Below are 21,149 nucleotides of genomic sequence, written 5' to 3' on the forward strand. Positions count from 1 at the left end.
AAAATGACCTTCGGATTATGTTTTTGCAACATGAATGTGAGATTTTTTGGAGTTAAAAAAATTAACGGCATACAATGTAACAAAATTTCAACCCTCAAAAAATTGTATTTTTACATCGAAAATGTATGATACAGGGGTCCATCCAACTATTTTGACCATATGAGGTTAGATTTGTGCAAAACAATCTCTCCCTATAAGTTTTAGTTAGGATTTTTTTTTGCTCATGAGGGTACCAAATGCTTTATAATATGTACAATCTAACTGGAAAATCAGATGCAAGTTCTATTCACTCAATCTGACCATAAAAGTGTTCAGGTTTTGTTTGCTATGAAACACACCTATAGATCATATGCTTTAAACATAAAATTATGATATTTTTTTATTCGTGAAATTTTCGCACTTTGTGCGAAATTGACTTTTGAAGACATTATAAAACCTGCTTATGTTCACATATGTACAGTTAGATCAAAAAATTGTGAAAAAGTTTAAAAAATGGTGCTTTCTAGGTAAAAAAAAACACTGAAGGAAAACCGAAGGTCACTGACGGTCAGCTCCTAGGTGGTTGCTGATGGAACATTCAGGCATCCAACCACTGGTGACTCCTGGATTGGTGGTGTATAAAAAGTGGCCAAGGCATTGTTGGGTATGGAGGAGGTGGGTCGAGAAGGAGGTCAGTCACCATAATGATGGTGGATATTGGAAATATCATCATTGGTGGTGATTTTCAATATCACCTGATCTCAACTGGGGGGATTGTGGCAATATATTTTGGACCACCCGATTGTGAGCAATTGGATGGTTCAGGTTAACCTATAGATGTTGGACCATCTAGGTGTTGGATGGTCCTCTCTCTCTCTCTCTCTATATATATACATGCCACTAGAATGAGAACTACTACGTGAACTAGGCATTTTCAACATTTCTGACCATGCAGTTGTATTCAGCATGGTGAGTTTGTCAGGAGTCAACTGTTGTATCGTATATTTTTGATAAAAAATAAGATTTTTAGATGCTTGAAGATTAAAATTTTGAGCTGTTGATTTTCTAGCCTTACCCACTTATACATGATAATCTGATGCTTCAAGATTTGATTCTTATAAAATCAAGTACATAAACACACCCGTATATTTAGATTCAAAAGCAAAGAACAAAAAAACCAGTAGTTCTCATATTCTAGTAGCTATATATATATATATATATATATATATATAGAGAGAGAGAGAGAGAGAGAGAGAGAGAGAGAGAGAGAGAGAGAGAGAGAGAGAGAGTAGCTACTTATTCCTTCCGTGCCTACCGCCAGCCTACCGGATGCTTCTTTTCTTTGTCTTTTCAAATGTGACCATACAGATTTGCTCAACATGTTTGATTTTATAAGAATGCACTTTTGGATTGCACGATTCTGTGATTAGGTTTTTACAAGGTTTGAAAATCAACAATCTATAATATTTATAAATATTTAAGCTGAAAATTTCACATTTTTCATCAATAACAAAATCCAAATGTCATTTTTCAGCAAATCAACATGTTAAACACTCCTAGTAGGCTCTTAACTTAGGTAGGCAACTATATATATATATATATATATATATATATATATATATAGAGAGAGAGAGAGAGAGAGAGAGAGAGAGAGAGAGAGAGCAATCGTTATATGGGTAATTAGGGTGGAGTTGCTGGCTGTTGGATCCTATTTAGATCCAACGACCACTGAGTGAGCATCGCCGGAGGTGGCAAGCATTACCAGAGGCCAAGCACTGTCGATCACCTCCCTCTCTATCGATCCGATCAACCTGATCTATGTCAGACGCTCGCCGGAGGCCGATGACCTCTGGTCTGCCCATTCCCTTCTTTGTGCAACCCGATCTCTTTAAGAATCAGTTGCGCTTCAAATGGCGGGACATGAATGAATCTTTTCTTCTGGACCTTGGGTCATAATTGCTGTATAGAGTGATATCTCATCACTCTTACTTGTAATACTTTCAATCAATCTTTTTTTAGTACATTATGTTTCCTTCAAGAAAAAAGGGCTAATATATAATGGAAACAAGAAGCTTTGTAACAGAATTCTTTACCAGAGCCTAACGAATTAAGTGTTCCGTTAAAACGAAATATCTTTTTCCTTTTTCATTATTATAAAAAGTCTCTAACGAGTAGGCTAGCTAGAGTGGGCAATTACGCTGTGGTTTTCCTTCAGCAAGTTCGGTGTCTTTATGCTATATACGCCATAAAAATATAGTGCATATTTTTAAAAATATTACGCTTTTATTATAATATTTTCAAAGGCTGATGTAATACCCCAAAAAAGCCTTATTTTTCTAATATCACATATCGATAGTGTTGCATTGGACACGGTAAAACCATCAATTCTGAGGCATATATTAGTGGAAATGACTAATTCTGAGGGGTTTCCTTTCGTGTACTTTACTGTAAAAAAAAATAATGCCTCTTTTTATATGAAAGAGAGCCTCTTTCTTTGAAGGGAATGAAACAAAGGTGTGCATGATAAATATGTGGTGAGGCCTACAAAATAAATGAAGAAAACTGTCAAAATGAGTTCAGCTTTCCCATGGAAAAGCATTTTCTCTCATGATCATCAATTTTAAGGTAAAGTAGCTTCTTGGATGAGAATATAACAAACACCCCCTAATGGAAATGGTAATTCTGGTCCCATTTGAAGTAAGAAAGTTGTAGTCTCTCTCTCTCTCTGGGCTTCCAGGCTCAACAAAATCAGGTTCGTTGTTTGAACTTGATTTCCATATATTGAAATTAAGTCCAAATAACAAGCCTGAGTTGGCCTAAGTGCAAAATTGGACGACAAATGGGTCAGCTCATATATATATATATATATCTCTGTGTGTGTGTGTGTGTGTGTGTGTGTGTGCGGAGTACAGGGGTAGTTGCCTACTCATTTCATGCTTACGACAAACTACCGAGAGGGGTTTTCAGATTGTTTTTTGCAAATCTGACCTCGTAGATGCATCCGGTATGGTCGATTTGCTAGGTAACGGCAATTGAATCATGTTTTTTTGATGAAAGAACTGTCATTTTTTACGCTATGGATCTGTGATATTTATAAAGATTTTTACATATCGATTTTTAAACCTCATAAAAGCCTACCTGTGCATGGGAATTTGACAATGCAAGAGTCCATTCGTATAAAATCAAGCATGTAGAATGCATCTTTATTGTCAGATTCTAGAAAAATATGAAAAAAACCTTCAAATGTCCCGTAAGCTGCGGTAGGCACAAATCAGTGTCCGCAACTACCATCTATCTATCTATCTATATATATATATATATATATATATATATATATATATATTCAGACTTTTAAGCTTGTTGAGAAAAAAAAAATCAAAATCTGAATATATATTAATTAAAATTATGGTGACAGATAAATTGCCATTTAAAATTCCTTAACTAAGACAGGGAGAATGATGACTATCTCTGCTATATATTAGATGCCAAATAATTTAAAGAAATAAAATACATCAAATGAATGTGTTCCATAATTAAGTGATCGGCCTCTTGGTAAGCTTTCATGGTTTAATGATTCAAATACTCGTGATACTAATATTGGGACTTTATTTATTTAATTATGTGGATTCATATGATCTGTTTCTCGACGTACAAGTAGCATTTACCATGCATGAACAAGAATGCATGCCAAGAATTCGGGTTGAGATCAGGTGATTTTCAATAACTATATATACGGCAACAGGGATCCCATCATTTGAAATAGGATGGGTTCCATCATATATTCAATCCTACCCCTTCATCCTATTTCAAATGATGGGATCCGTGTTCAAAGAGGCACTCCATGATTTGTGGTTGATATTGAAAAAAACACCATGGATGGTGATTTTCAATATCACCTTATCCCAACTGCAAGAATTCTCTTTCAAGCAAGAAGAATATCTGGAAGAATCCATCCCACTCAAGCCTATCCGAACACATCAAGAAGTGGCTAGTTATTCAAGAAAAAAGTTTGTTCAAACTATAAGCTGCTGCCATGACAGTCAGTTACAAGCTTCCTACTGTTGATGCGTAACGTCCATCTCCTGTACTCATGCAAGAAAAAAAGATGAGGGCGCAAAAGGAAAAGGAGGAGGAGGAAGAGGAGGAAAGCAAGAAACACAGCAAGTAATGAACAAGAAGATTGACACGCTAGCTAGCTGTCGATGATTGAACATGACTCATACGATAGAGCGCAACAAAACAAAGACGAAGAATACAGTATAATCATGGAATTAACGCAGGAAAGATCACGAATGATGAAGATTGGTAGGTAGCTGTAATTAACTGCATTCTTGACATGACTATGTACACACATCAATGAAATGCACACATCAATGAAATGCAACCTAAAGCGACAAAGAAGTGAAGAAAAGAAAATGGTCGATACTGGCATGGTGGTGGTGCTGGAATGGCCAAAAAATTGCAACAAACTTTGATTGGCAAATGGGTTCAACACAAAGGGCAGGAGAGAAACACAGCAGAAGAGGGTCGTGTTTACTGCGGTTGCAGCTGCTGTTGAGGTTGGTCTTGGGGATCAGGGTGGACGTCGATGGCTGCAGGAACTCTACGGATACCCGCTACACAGGAGATCAAGACCAACGAGAAGCCAACGTAGAGGACTATCATCGCCCAAGAAAACAAATTCCGAGCGAATCTCTTACGTTGATGCTTGGTGGTGGCGATCCATATCACCAAGAGAGCCACGCCAACCATGAGAATGATGGTGCCAACAGCAGCGAGGGTGAGGTAGCAGTGAGGTTCGGGACAGTCAAAGAAGTCGCGTAATCTGCGCCTTCGAGAAGCTGGGGCTTGAGCAGGAGCTGCTCCCTCCACCTGTACCTCCATTTTTCTTATTACTTGATCGTTATTGGAGAGAGAGAGAGAGAGAGAGAGAGAGAGAGAGAGAGAGAGAGAGAGTTTTTGAAAGCAAAGATCTAATATATGACGGAAAGAAGAAAATTTGTAACAAATTCTTTACCAAAGCCCAACAAAACGAAGTGTCTAGTTAAAAAAAAAAACAAGGTATTTTTCCTTTTTCATGATCGTAAAAAGTCACAACGAGTAGGCTAGGTAGAGTGGGCAATTACGCAGTGGTTTTACTTCAGAAAGTTTGGTGGCTTTGAGCTATGCCACAAATATAACGGATATTTTAAAAAATATTACTCTTTTATTATGATATTTTCGAAGGCTGATATAATAGCCAAAAAATATATACATTATTTTTTGCTCCAATTGGGGAACTAGTATGAAAATTGAACAAGTGTGCTAAGGTTTCAATATATATATATATATATATATATATATATATATATATATATATATATATATATATATATATATATATATATATATATATATATATATATATATATATATATATGATACGAAATAAAATACCATTTTTAAGGCTTGTTAAAATTGAACATGTTTTTGTGGGGATTGCGGTTCTTGGACTAACCCATTTTTAATGGGTTGAGCCAGACCCAACACACAAAAAAAAATGAAATTCGAATTTGTGAGGGAAAGGAGTGGGGCCTACTGCACCCCATCTCCTCTTGGGCCAAGAGAGCCATTAGAATGACCCTATAACTCTCTTTTGAGGAATGCACAAAATGGAGTCTTTCAAAAAGGCTTTCTCTAGATTCTTTTCTCTTTGCCATTTTTGTGAAAGCATGAAACATGCTGAAAAGGGAGAAAGGTGGCTGGAGGTTGACAAAGCTCAACCTTTCATCAACGGCCAATCTCTCTCAACCTTTTATCTACCTCACTCTTAGCCCTAGTTCCATAAAAACCAATTCTTCTAAGTTGAATTCTCATTCCATGATTTTTGGGCTGAGGGTTCTCCTCTTGTCTTCTCTCATCCTTTCCTCTACCAAACCTCTTTTGTGTATCTTCCTTGTGTGAGAGCCTTGAGGTTTATACACCCATAACCGATCTAGTGTATAGAAGGGTGCATTCAAACTCCTTTCTACACCAAATAGAGGGGTCCTGTTGTGTTTATCTCGCACTCTAAAAAGGTAAGGTCTAATACTACACTCATAGAGTCTTCCATCTAGAGTGATTGTTAAGCATGCTGCACATTTTTGTATTTTAGTTCGTTCTAAGCATCTTTAACCGAAACTCATTGATTTCATTTCAGCCATTTGTTATTACAAAAAAAAATTGTTGTGTCTTAACTCCTTAACCAAAGAATGTTGATCTTCATATTCCAACCCTTATCATTTTTGGTAACCATGTTGTGTTTTGTTTCCTTAACCGATGCATGTTGATCCAACCATCATCATTTTTGTAACCCTACTGTGTTTTATTTTATTTAAATATCGTTAACAATAACATGCAATATTTCTTTAGCACTCCAGTTAATGTAACATGCTGAATATAGTTTTTTCATTTCATGTTATATACTTTTTTTTGCATCAACGCCATTAATTTTATGCATGACATGCTTGCAGTTGTTTCTGTTGGGTTCAGCCTACGCATAAACAACAAACAGAAAAAGGTGTACCTGATGCCACCATCGGTGAACCAGAATCGGTGACTGGAGCAAGGGAAGCTGCTGGTGGTGGCTGAACAAGGGAAATTTTTCTCCTCAGCCGGACTGCAGCCCTCCAATGAGCGTAGGCTCCTTCAACAGTCGATGAGCAGGATCCCTCTTTCCCTCCTTAGTCAAAAAAGCTCAGAGAAGGTATGTTTCCTTAACCCTTCTCTATGTTTTTCTCTGCATCCGGGTTTCTCATTAACACCCCATTTTTATAGCCTGTAGCAGGGGGGTCAGTTAGCATAACCGTTCCCTCCCTAATCTTCCATATGTTTATCGGAAGAAACACAAAAGGGGAAAGTTACCATATTGTGGGTAACTACCACGATGTGTGTGGCTTATCCCAACATTCTCCCACTTGTTCCGACGCTAAACTAGTAAATTTTATGGGAATTGATTGATGATTAAATTGGCCTTTAAAAAATCTATTCTACAGATCCTTAGTTAAATTAATCTCTAATTCTTATGAGATTAACAACTATAATGAGAATCAATAAATTGTATGTGATCACTTTATTCATATGTATATGTCAAAATAAAGAGTTTAACAAGCTCATCCTCAATACATGTTCGGAATATAATCCCGGTGCTAGCCCTTTAGTAAGAGGATCAACAATAATCTCTTTGGTACCAATATTAACAATATGCACTAGATGATTCACTGTCCTTTCTTTAACAATAAAATACTTTAATTCCATATGCTTACATGACTTAATACTTTTATTGTTATTCGAAAAGGACACTGCAACTTCATTATCACAATAGACCTTCAGTAACTTCTCGATGGAATCAACCACCTTTAACTGTGATATAAAGTTTTTCAACCATATGACCTGCGAAGTAGTCTCGTACAATGCTATGAATTCTGCCTCCATGATGTGAGCAACAATGATCGTTTGCTTCTCACTCCTCTAAGAGATCGCTCCCCCAGCAAGTAAGAAGACATACCAAGTAGTAGACTTTCTACTATCAAGGCATTCTCCTAAGTCCGCATCTGAGTAGCCAACGACCTCGATGTGACTAACTTTAAGATACGTCAATATATAATCTTTTGTTCTTTGCAAATACCACAAGACTTTCTTAGCAACCTTCCAATGAGATATGCTTGGATTAGATTGGAATCTACCAAGCATCCCTACTGCGAAGAAAATATCTAGACGTGAACAAGTCTGTGCGTATTGCAAGCTGCCAACAACTGATGCATATGAATAAGCACTCATCTGTGCTTTGTCAACTTCATTCTGTGGACAATCCTTTAGGCTTAATTTGTCACCTTTTGATATGTGTGATGTACCAGAAGAACAATTCTCCATCTCATATCGCTTTAATACCTTATTTATGTAGGATCTTTGGAAGAGGCCTAAAAAACCTTTTGCTCTATCTCGACGGATCTCAATGCCAAGTACATAAGCAACCTTACCCATATCTTTCATATCAAAATGTGATGCAAGAAACTATTTTGTCTCTGAAAGTAACTTTATATCGTTGGTTGCCAGCAAAATGTCATCCACATACAACATCAATATAATGAACTTACTCCCACTTTCCTTTAAGTATATACTTTGATCAATAATATTTTTTGTAAACCCGAAAGTCACAATGACTTGAAAATTCAATATACCACTGTCGGGAAGCCTGTTTAAGTCCATATATTGATTTGTTAAGCTTGCAAACCTAACAATCATTTTCAGAGAAACCAAGCGGTTGTTCCATGTATACCTCTTCATTCAGATCCCCATTGAGGAACACTGTTTTCACATCCATCTGATGTAGCTCTAAGTCATAATGAGCTACGAGAGCCAAAATTATCCTTATTGACTTCTTAGTTGAGACAGGAGAAAATGTCTCATTATAGTCAATGCCCTTCATCTGGGTGAACCCTTTAGCAACCAATCTTACCTTATGTCTCTCTATATTACCTTTGGAGTCCTTTTTGGTCTTAAAGACCCATTTACACCCTACGGGTTTTACTCCCTTAGGTAACTTGATAAGATTCCATACTTGATTCTTAGCCATAGAGTCTAACTCTTCTTTCATGGCTTTTATCCAGTGCAAAGATTGTTTGCTTTAAACAACTTCTATAAAAGTCAACGGGTTATCATCTATATCTATGAAATCATCAGGCTCTTGAAGGTACACCACATAATCAAGATGTATGGCAGATTTTCTAACTCTTGTGAATCTCCAAACAAGTTGTTCTTTAGGCTCAGATTGAACCTGTTAATTCTGTTCGTGCTCTTCTACATTGTCCATAATAGGTTCACTTTGGATTTATGCATCAACAACCGGGTGATCAACCACATCAGCATTAGGGATAATAATGTGATATCTCTCGGAGTTTTTCTTAACAAGTAATGAAACTGAATCCTGTATTTTCTCAAAACCAAGGTTTTGAAGTGCACTTAATCCTACTGAACCATCTTTAAGGATTTTTTCCTTATCCGTTTCAACAATATATGGTGAATAAGATGGGCAGTAAAACCTGTATCCTTTTGATCTCTCTGGATAACCAATGAAATATCTACTGGTTGTTCTTGGATCAAAGGCTTTAATGTGGGGGTTATATAACTTAGCATTTGCAGGATATCCCCATATGTGCATATAAGACAGCGATTGTTTTCTACCTGTCCACAACTCGTAAGGAGTTTTATGCACAGATTTTGTAGGAACCTTATTCAAAATATGCACAACAGTCCTTAAGGCTTTACCCCACAACTTTATGAGAAGTGTTGAATAATTCAACATGGCCCTGACCATTTCTTTAAGCGTAAGATTTCTTCTTTCAGCTATACCATTCTGGTAGGCACTACCAGGCATGGTATATTAAGGCACAATGCCTTTCTATTTGAGAAATCACGCTAATGGTACTTTCCTTTATTCCATCTCAGTAAACCTACCATAATATTCGTCACCTTTATCAGACCTGACTATCTTAATAACTTTATCAGTTTGTTTATCTATTTCTTTCTTAAATTTCTTAAACATCTGAAAAACATCAGACTTTTAAAAAATCAAGTAGAGATACATATACTGTGAATAGTCATCAATAAATGTAACAAAATATTTCTCGCCTGTGTAATAGAGGGTAAACGGTCCACATACATCCGTATGAACTATCTCCAATATCTCACTATTACGTTTGGCACCCTCTTTATATGTGTTTGTATGCTTAGCTTTTATGCAATCAACACACAGGTCATTATCAGTAAAATCTAAAGATTTCAAGATCCCTTTATTTATGAGTCTTTTTATTTTTTTTTCAGAGATATGACCCAACCTTCGATGCCAAAGCATGTAGGATTTATCATTAATTATGCCACGTTTATTTTTAACCAATGCGTATTCAGAAGTCAAAGATTTCTGGGTTTGGATCTTTACGTTCAATTTATATAAACCATCATAAACTGATGCAAAACTAATTTCAATAGAATTTCTGTATATGAATAACTTGGAATTTTCAAATTTAAAGCAATATCCAAACTTATCCAATCTTGAAATTGAAATTAAGTTTCTACTATATGATAAAACATAAAAGACATCATTAAGATTCAAATCTATGCTTGTATCTAAAGTGATCCTGCTGGTCCCAACACCCTTCACATGTGAACGCATCTTGTTCTTCGAATAGATGCTCTTCTCATGCATTGTTGGTTCCCTTTTGTTTAGGAACAACTGTAGAGAGTTAGAAATATAAACAGTAGCACCAGAATCAATCCACCAATTATTTTCAAGAATTTGTAATAAATTACATTCATGAGAAACAAATGATAAATTACCTTTCTTTTCTAACCATTTCTTGTACTTTATGCAATCTGCCTTCCTCTGTCCCTTCTTCTTGCAAAAGAAGCACTTTATAAGAGCAGAGTCAGATTGCTTGCTTTGAGATGTCTTATCTTCTGCAGACTTCTTCCTAGCATTTTTTTTGAATGCATTCTTCTTTGGTCTTACCTTTAAGCCATGAGAAGTCATATGTGCACTTTGCACATTCTCTCCTTTCAATCTCTGTTTCTCTTCAACACACTTGGACATAAGTTCATTGAATGTTCATTCATCATTATATGTGTTGTAAGAGATTTTGAAAGGTCCATACTCTAAAGGTAAGGACGCTAGAATCAAATGCACTAAGAATGAGTCAGAAATAGTCAACTTTATGTCATTCAACTGAGACACTATGTTCCTCATTTCCAAAATGTGCTGACGAATATTACCCCCTCTAGAATATTTTATAGTTATTAGCTTTGACATTAGGGTACTGGCCTTGGCCTTATTTGAACTCACAAATTGTGCTTCAATATCACTCAAAAATTCCCTCACTGTCCTGCATTATGGGATAACACTGCAAATATTCTTAGTCACTTTAGATTGCAAAAGCAAGATGCTAAGCCTATTCGAGCGCTCCCACTTCTCAAAAGCAATCTTTTGATCAATAGTACTTTGATCAGTCAGGGTAGCGGGTTCATCTATCCATAGGGACAAATCTAAATCCATATACCATAATGTAAATAAAACAAATTTTTTCAATTACTAAAGTTAGATCCATCAAGAAAAGGTATAGAACTTGAGCCATCTAAAATCACAAAACTAGAAACTGCATGTCAAAAGACATGTATCAAAAGAAAAACATATATGAGACAAACATGATGGAAAAAGTAATAAATAAATGGCCCTGAATATGCTTATTTTCGGGCGAGTGTAGGTGGTCATCAGAGTCCTTCTTTGGTAAAAGCTTCGATACACGCAATCACTATGCCTACCGACCATAGTTGGTAAAACTGAGACTCATGTAAAGCTAGACCATCAATACATGGTATCTTTGGATACACATGTATAATATATCTCAACACATTTGCCTAATTTTACCCTACCTAAATTCTAAATACGATAAAACTACCTTTGGGTCGTTTATCGTTTCATGAATCTAAGTACAACAATAATATTGGCTAAATCTATATGATAGTACAAAAATTTGATAACATACGTGTATTCAGTCACTTTGGTGACATGAATTCATTAAGTCATCTAGCTATCATTGATGCCAATGTTATACATTCATTTATGCATGCATAATTATAAATAAATGCATAAACAATAACAAAATTCAAACTTAAATGGGTAAAACCCTGGGTCCATAAGCAGCAACCCATCTGAAAGCACTCTAAACCGGTCTGAAACAGCCCCAAACCGGTCATCCAAGGGTCCGAACCAGTTTTAAACCTTATGAACCGGTGTCAACTATGAACAAAAAATCATAAAAGCCCTATAACCGTATGCCAAAATCCTTGTATCTTCTAATATTGATGAAAACAGGATCTTAACATCTCGAAACCAGTGAGAAACTAGAAGAAACCGGTCAAGAATGGATCCGAACTGGTCCCCAAAAGGGCTGAATCACTCCCTGATCTGGTTCAGGCCAAATAGTGCTTGGACCCTTACTGGATCCGAGTCTGATCCAATTATAACTTGATCCGGGTCTGACCTGAAATGAACCGGATCCGGGTCTGACCTGGTACTAACTGGATCTGGGTCCAACCCAGGTACTAATCGGATCTGGGTCCAACCCGATAATTACTGGATCCAGGTCTGACCAGGAATGAACTGGATCTAGGTCTGACCTGGTACTAATCGGATCAGGGTTAGACCCGCTATTAACCAGATTCGGGTCTGACCCAGTTCTAATCGGATCCAGGTCAGACCTGGTATTAACTGGATCCGGGTCAGACCTGGTTCTAATCAGGTCCAGGTCAAACCCGGTATTAACTGGATCCGGGTCTGACCTAGTTTTAACCGAATCTGGGTCCGACCCGATTTTAACCGGATCAGACCCATACCCGGACCCTATCCAGTTCCACCGATAAAAAAAAAAATCAAAATCAGAAATCCAAGGGTTTCTCTTTACAAAAATCGGTGAAACCGAAAAGGGGGTTTCACCCTTTCAGCTTGCTGGCGACCAATGTCGCCTGTCGGCGACCCACGTCGCCTGTCGGTGACCCACGTCGCCTGTCGATGACCTACATCGTCGGCCGGCTCACGACGAAGAAAAATCACCGGCCCCAATGGCCTCTGGCGATGTATTCACCCACCTCGCCTAACGGAAAAAGGGGAAGCCGAAAAGGATGTTTTGTCGCCCTGGATGCCGCATGACGTCGGACGGTGGAAGCGGTCAGCGAAGGCCACCTCTTCCTGACGACGCATCTACAGTGTCTTGCAGACAACAACGAGAAGAAACCCCGCTGCCCAACGACAGACAAAATAGGGAGAAAGGGGATTTTAAAACCCTTATGCTGCATGCCGACGAACGGAATGCCGACGATCCGGCGAAAGCAACCCCCCCTTTCGATGACAGTCTGCAGCTGCTTCCGGCGATGACTGAAGCTCCTGCAGCCCGATGGTCATAGGTAAAAACCCATTTTTTTTACTCTATCGCTCCACGATGACAGTCACCATTTACTGGTGACACCATGTCGCCCAACGACGACCTACTGTCGACTTCCAGCAACATCGTCCTATGACGACTTTGCTCTGCCAAAAAAACACTATCGCCCCATGGCGATAGTTGCCAAAAAAACACCATCGCCCGCACAGTGGAGGCATGGCGTGGGCCCATAACCCATTGTTGGGTTCAGCTTGCGCATAAACAACAAACAAAAAAAAGAAGGCATACCTGATGCCACCATCGCTGAACCAGAATTGGTGGCTGACGGTGGCTGGTGCAAGGGAAGCTGTTGGTGGTGGCTGAACAAGGGAAAGTTTTTCTCCTCAGTCGGACTGCAGCCCTCCAGTGAGCGCAGACTCCTTCAGCAGTCGGTGAGCAGGATCCCTCTTTCCCTCCTTAGTCGAAAAAGCTCATAAAAGGTATGTTTCCTTAACCCTTCTCTGTGTTTTTCTCTGCATCCGGGTTTCTCATTGACACCCGTTTATATAGCCTGTAGTAGGGGGGTCGGTTAGCATAACCGTTCCCTCCCTAATCTTTCGTATGTTTATCGGAAGGAACACAAAAAGGGGAAAGTTACCATATTGTGGGTAACTGCCACGATGTGTGTGGCTTATCCCAACAGTTTCATATTCAATCTTAGTCTGCATTCTTTTTTTGTTGCTTTGCTACGTGCTCAGATCAAGGTCTAAACCCATGTGAGTTCAGACCAAGACTTGAACTGAGCTCAATGGGTTCACCCCACCTTAACTGGTGCTTGTTATGGTGTGTTCAGACCTTGGTCTGAACCCTTATGAGTTCAGACCAAGGTCTGAACCATAATCAGTGGGCTCGCCCCACATGGGCTACCATTTTTCCCATGTGTTTGGTTAAGACATGTTTAGTCCAAGGTTTGAACCCACATGAGTTCAGACCGAGGTCTGAACAAGTGCTCAGTGGGGTCGCCCCTTCTGAGCCACCATTTTTCTTGGGTATTCTCTTAAGACATGTTCAGACCAAGGTCTGAACCCATGTGAGTTCAGACAATGGTCTGAACAATGCTCAATGGGTTCGCCCCCACCTAAGCCAACAAATCAATACTAGTGCTTGTGTGTGCATGTGTGTTTAGCCTGGATGAACTACGTGCACCTGAGTACAGGTTCAGTCTGCCTTCCTAGTCAGTATATATATATATATATATATATATATATATATATATATATATATATATATATATATATATATATATATATATATATATATATATGCATGCAGTTTCAAAGACACGTTTATAACTTTATACCATATCCGCCATTCTAAATAATGTTGTTGTTTCAAAAAAATAAATACATAGAGATTTGATTCAAAAATATATATATACATGCAAGTGTATGCTATTTCAAAATATGCACATATCATATCTTTTTAAGCACAATCAAAAGCAAATACTATTTGAAAATAAGTATTTAAATGCAGTAAAAAAAAAGAATAAACATATATTGACAAGAATATGTGATACAAACACCTATGCTCAACTTATTTTGGGAAGTCCGAAATTTGGTTGTGTAGTTGATATTTCAAAGATATGGATCTGCACTTATATTTTAAAGTTTCGAGATAAAGCATGTGCATGAACTAACTATATGATGATGATGAATGCCTTGAATAAAAAGTACGATGATCTGCATATGAAATGTTTGCTGGCACAATTATTTGTAATCGAGTAGTTAGTTTAAGGAACCTTCACAGTGCCATTAGGCACACTTGTATGAATGATATTGTGGTAAATGTAACACTGTGATGCTTGTGAATCTTTTCTGCATTTTTATAGCTTGTGTGCGAGCTCGGTTATGATGATAACTCATGAGGGGCTCATAGTGGCACCCTACTTCGAATGATGAATTCACACACACCACACCTTTGACTTGTTATGTCGCCTTCATCGGTGAAGTGCCCATATAGGCTAAAAGTGTCAGAACAACACAGAGAATGGGTTTGGTATACATAACTGTGTCATGACTAGTGCCCCAAAAGGGTATTCGAGCCACTAAGCCCGGTTTATTTTTGTGTTATAGATCGATGTACATGAAATAATAATACACTTAAGTAAGGACAAACTCTGTAACTCATTCTTACTCATGATCTACCTTGAAGAAGGTAGTGGTACAACCTAGAATGACACAAACACATGTAGATTCATTTACATGTCATACTAAATGTGTTAAGAGATCAATAACGTACTTATGGTCTCCAGTCACTCAAAGTTCGAGAGGTGTATATATCTTTGTGTCTTACGTGATATACTCCTACTAGTGCAGATAGTTTTGGATTGCAATCCTTACTGAATGTTCATGTCACTGTGAGAATTCTCTCGGCCACAGGTTGTTCGTTTTGGATATCCAGCATGTTAGGCACTTCAGAAAAATAATTCATATGGCATAATAAACACCCGTCGTGACTTCATCAGATACAAGGAGTATACCTGAGTATCCGAGGATGTTAATTAAGATAAACAAGATTTGTATTAACACAAGAATGTTATTTATTCTCAAATGTTGAGATACATGTTAACTATTTACTTTACTGTCAAGATACATGTTAGCGATTTACTTTACTGTTGAGATATATGTTTGCTCTTTACTCTGCCTTAGTTATATCATTATTATGTTAATTGCTGATATGTGATATCATGATTATAGTGAATGTTCTAGTCTTGTGGAATCTTTATGTTTGTAGTGTTACATATCTTACCTGTTCGAAAGAATCTGACCCCATTTCATGGGGATGCAGGTGATATATGATCAACAATGTGATGATGTGATACAGAAGCGAGGCCAATGGTCCATATTTCTATCTTTAATTGATCCTAGGATATTTTGGTTGTGGATCTCAGTTAGACTGAGTTGAATTTGACTCATCTGTATGAACATGTTTTGCTCGATGATTACTGATGCAATATAAACTATTTTGGAATGATACGACATTTTAATTATATTCATAATGAGTCGGTTCCTCAAATGAGAACTTTTTAGTGTGTGAACTTGGATCCAAATCCAAATGGAAACTTTTAGTGTCTGAACCTAGATCCAAATGCAAATGAGAAATGGGTGTGTCCAGGTTTGTTTTGCTATTTTCTGTAACTCACCCAAGGTTATCCGATTTAAAAACCAAACTGATTTTTTGTTGTATATCGATCCATTCATTCGAATTGGATTGTATGTTTTAAAAAAAAAATAAATTGGTTAAAAATTTACACTTATTTCAAATATTAAAAATTTTGAGGTGTTACGATAGCTGCGGCCGTGACCGCCGCTAATGACCAATATCCAATGTTGGGCACACATCTAGCGTTTTACTGGTCCGCCATTACAGTCATTCGTGTGTGTGTGTATATATATATATATATATATATATATATATATATATATATATATATATATATAGAGAGAGAGAGAGAGAGAGAGAGAGAGAGAGAGAGAGAGAGAGAGAGAGAGAGAGTAATGGGTCTGTGCTAAATGACACATGCTAAACCGATTTTTCTGTTCTTCCAGTGTTTTTTTTCGCAGTTTCGACCCCATAAATGTGTTGGTCATGATAGATTTGCAAGGAATTCATACTTGAATCATGTGTTTTTGATGAAAAAAATGATATTTGGAGCCTAAAAAATTTTTCAAAGATTTTGGACCGTTGATTTTTTGAACGTTATAAAAACCCACCCATGTCCCGGAATAGAACACTTCAAGAGCTGATCTCTCTCTCTCTCTCTCTCTCTCTATATATATATATATATATATATATATATATATATATATATATATATATATATATATATATATATAGATATATGACCAAATGTATTGGTTTTATCACAATGTTGATGAGGCGAAGGGGATGACAGTCCGAACTATATGCACTTTCTTAAAGTCGGCCTCTTGTCGCATTCAAGGACAGGGCCTCCTGCATACTCTTCTCTACAAGCCAACCAGGCTTGTACAACAAATTCTGATATTCACATTACATCATGAAATTTAAAAAAAAAAAAGTGTTTTTCAGTTTTGCAAATGTTGCTTGCAAAGTGGACAGAAAGATATGATTCTCAACCATTTGTCCACACATCTCAGATGAAAGAGGTGTGAACAGGGCAGCTCTCTCACCTCCTCCTTGTCTTTGTATTCTGCTAAACAGATGCAGCATTCCTGCCCAAACAAACATCAGCACCATTAGTTCTGAATTTAACAAAATCAATGAAATCAAAATTAAAAGTACCAAATATTTACATGGATCAGATCTTGTATGACACTCTTCTGTATAATTCATTTTATGACAAATATTTCTTCAAGACTGGGCTGTAGAAAATGCATAAATTTGTGAGGGCTATGTCACAGGGACAAACCATTTTTGGCCACGTCTCCGGTGATACGACACGACAGGAGACATGAACGTGGCATGCTCATGACATGTATGGGAAATAATTTATTATTTCTAACGTTTATAATAGATTTTAACAATATTTTCATTAATAAATATATGTTATATATTTAAATATTTAAAAATAATTTTAATCAATTAAATAATGAAAAATCCGTGTCCAAGTGTCTTTTTTTTAAATTCCATCTCGCATCATGGACTCGTTTTCAGTCGGTTTGTGTCAGTGTCTGTGATATAAAGTTATCTATACATCTATTTCACTGCAACTAATAATCATGAAAAAAAGGATGAAAGTCATGAAAATGTCCCTAGTCTTTTGGCAAATAACAAAATCTTCCACATTAATTTTGGTCAACTTCATTCTTAAATGTTTGAACTTTGGATTTCACTACATGCATCATGAGAGAGAGAGAGAGAGAGAGAGAGCAATATCACTCACAGGCTCATTATCTTTCGGATGCCTGCTGCTTGATAACTTCATTGAAGCATCTCCATCTGAATCATCTGAATTAACAGAAATTGCTCTGAACTTCCAACTGGGCAGCCTTGATATCTGCTCCTCTGTAGCCCCTCTGTGTACCATGTTCATATTGTACCCTACAGTTCTACTGATCAAAGGCACACAGCAACAAAGCAACACAAATAATATGAAAGGCAGGGAGTAGCTCAGAGCATTCCATGCTAGCAAAGCAATACACAGCATTTGCAGTTTCGGCGATCGACCAAAAGAGTCATTGCGCCTATCGAAAACCCAAATGTTCCCAATTACAAACCAAACTGCAAAGAACATTTCCAGGGTAGTCCGTGTTCTGCTCATAAAATATGATATCCTGCATCTCCAACAAGACAGATCTCATGTCAACTAACAAGTTCAAGTTTGTGTCGTTACGGAATATGCTTATAAAATATGATATCCTGTAATATCTTGTAAGTATTGAAAACCCAGCTTCAAAACTAGGGGCCTATGTGAGTGAATCATCTTCTGCAAATAGATTCAGATCATACTGGCCAATTTCATTAGCAGATATTAATTATTTCGACTGCTAATTACACCAACTGGTTGTGTAGCACAAATAGGGTCTAAAGTCTAAACCAGACTCTTTAGAGAGTCTCTCAGCTCAGGCTCAAGCCAGTCACTGTGTTTGGATGCATCCACTTGTCCAGAAAAGTGTAAAAAAACCAGAATAGTGAAATTTGCAACTCAATGTAACATCCCAGCATATCCCATTTCTCTGGGTAAGCAGGTGCACCCAATCATCCCCAGGACATGTTTTCATAAAAAAGAAGAGACTTGATTGTACATGGTTTTAAACTTAGCATCAATACAAACAGAAATGAATATACTGCAAAATCTTTATGCTAAACAGGGTTCAATAAGGAAGTTGGAATTTCTTCAAACACCTTATTCTTTCCAAAAACTTTTCTAAAGTTAAACCAGAATGGGTCTAACATACCTGGACTCTTCAGTTACTCTCTGTTGCTCCACATCAAAATCATTCCAACCATTCTCCTGACTCACATGAGAGTGCTTGTACCTCCAAAAGAGCAGTGGGAGACTAAAAATACTCCCAAGATTATACCCAAGAGCCCATATCCTCAATGGCCAAACTGGCGTCTCTTCCTTGCACACAACCAAAGTCGCAGTTGTAGCCACAATCTGGGTGACCAAGATCACAGACTCCAATCCAATCCAAACACCAGAATTCAAAGGGTTGGAACCCATTTCTGATCTCACACCATTCTGGTAAAGAAACACCCTTCTCACAAAAGCAAACCACCTTGCTCTTGAGATTCTCATAACAATCCTCATCAACAAAGAGATCTCATCCATGCTCTGTACTCCGGGACGACCTTCGTCGTCACTGGAACTCGAATCTTCGTCCAGAAAACCGAATCCGGTACTCATCGAATGCGACCCGAATCCGAGGAATTGTTGTAGGTATGGATCAAAGGGTAGTTCTTTAAGAAGGAAGAGGAGGAACAAGGTGGGAGGGATGGTGACCAAGAATCTAACTGTCTAACTTCAATTGCAAGGCAAAAAGGATCGTGTCAGACATTGTTTTCTTGGTATCTTTAGGATGATTTTTAGCGGTTGTTAAAGGGGAAAATTAGCAATGCGAAATCGTCAAGTGAGTTAGAGGGTTGGTTGGTGCAATGCAATTTTTTTCTTTTTGGCTTTCTGCCTTTCGCTTTCCATCGTTTTTAAATTTTGGGGGATTGAGAGAGTGGGGTTCTGAGTGTTGCGGTTGGCGGCCTAACAAAGCTGACCGTTATTAGTATAAAATTTTCTCCTTGGGTCGATGCTGCTTTTGATTTGGGATGGAAAACGGATCGGATATGGCTCGATCCCACACCGTATCTAACCGAATCCCACTCCATTTACTAGGATCTGGTAAGCCAAAACTATGTCCAATTATAAGTGGATGCGGATACAGTTTTGAATTTTTGCTACCGAATCCAACCAATATCCAGATTTGCCCGGTATCTGAATCCATTTACATGTAAAAAAGTGGATTTGGAATGAACTTTTCACTGTCTGAGTCTGAATCTGAATTCAAATCTGTTTAGCCAACATCCCATTAGCCAGATATGGTAGTGGTCATATCCCACCCGAATCATAGGTTGAACTCCTGTGAACTACCCTACTGGTGGGTTGAGTAGGCTTTTAGATCATAACCAGCCCAAATATTTGATTGGAAACATGTGAAGAGTGAAAAAATTGGAGCATCAGTATCCAAAACAATGACAGATCTGGCAGGTGATTTTGTGGGTGGCCAAAACCCCAACCGAAGGAAACAAGGGGTGATGGGAGATGACAACATTGATAACCAATAAACAACATATTGAAGTCCTTGATCAGGTAATAGTTTATGCATAAATGTAGTAACTGAGAGAGCTTGCCATCAGGACCACCATCATCTTGACCCACTGACTATATAAACTTCATGCAATCATCACCTTCTTGACCCCATATAATGCATCAGGTCTAAGCACACGTAAGCATAAGTGACACACACACACACTCTCTCTCTCTAAAATCTGCGAGCAACTCCAATAGAAGTAATTAATAAAATGAAGAGTAATATAGATTTGCTTGAACACCAAATAAAAAAGAATTTAGAGTAGGCAATCATAAAGGTGACGCCATGAGATGGGTCAAGGTTTGAAGATAGTATAATGACAAACAAATATTTAAGCTCGACTCTTCAAATCTAAAAATATTTTTTTTCATGATGAAGGAAAACCCCTCACTGAGAACATGATCAGTTAATGGTAGGGGTGGCAATAGGGTCGGGTTGGCGGGTTGGCGGGTCAGCATATCTCAACACGAACCCGACCCGTTTATTAAACGGGTCGGTTGTGGCAAACACGAACCCAACCCATTTATTAAACGGGTAACCCGACACGACCCGCCTAACCCGTTTAATAAATGGGTCGGGTCGGGTAAACGGGTTGGCGGGTTAGCGGTGCAGCCTAAAAAGCATACAAACTTTTTTTCAGCACTTCACGTGGGTTTGCCAGTGCCATGATGGCACTGCCATCGCCTAACCTCGCCGGCAGGGCAGGCGACGGCAGGCCACCGGTGACGATAGTAGCCCCAAGAGCGGTATACCGGCCATCCAACTGTTGAAGCAAGGGAGGATGCCGATCGCCATCGCCGACGAGGTCTACCGGTTTTCCGTTAGCGGTGACCTTTCCAGTCATCGTCGCCCACGGTTTTCACTGCCCCCCTATTGCAGAGGTTGATTTCTGAAT

The 21,149-nt window shown here is 38.1% G+C and overlaps 1 protein-coding gene across 1 annotated transcript; it reads right to left on the minus strand.

Annotated features, from left to right (window-relative positions):
• Positions 1 to 17,014: 17,014 nt before the first annotated feature.
• On the minus strand, positions 17,015 to 19,299 carry LOC149812689 (E3 ubiquitin-protein ligase At1g63170-like). Its single transcript, XM_089992282.1, has 3 exons — positions 18,848 to 19,299; positions 17,833 to 18,223; positions 17,015 to 17,161 (listed from the first exon to the last, which is right to left on the minus strand). Exons 1-3 carry the CDS (start codon positions 19,297 to 19,299, stop codon positions 17,015 to 17,017), a joined length of 990 nt encoding a protein of 329 aa, XP_089848408.1.
• Between the last annotated feature and the right edge of the window lie 1,850 nt (positions 19,300 to 21,149).

This window comes from Nuphar pumila, chromosome 16 (genome assembly GCF_984573655.1).
Source record: "Nuphar pumila chromosome 16, dmNupPumi1.hap1.1, whole genome shotgun sequence".
NCBI classification, from domain to species: domain Eukaryota; kingdom Viridiplantae; phylum Streptophyta; class Magnoliopsida; order Nymphaeales; family Nymphaeaceae; genus Nuphar; species Nuphar pumila.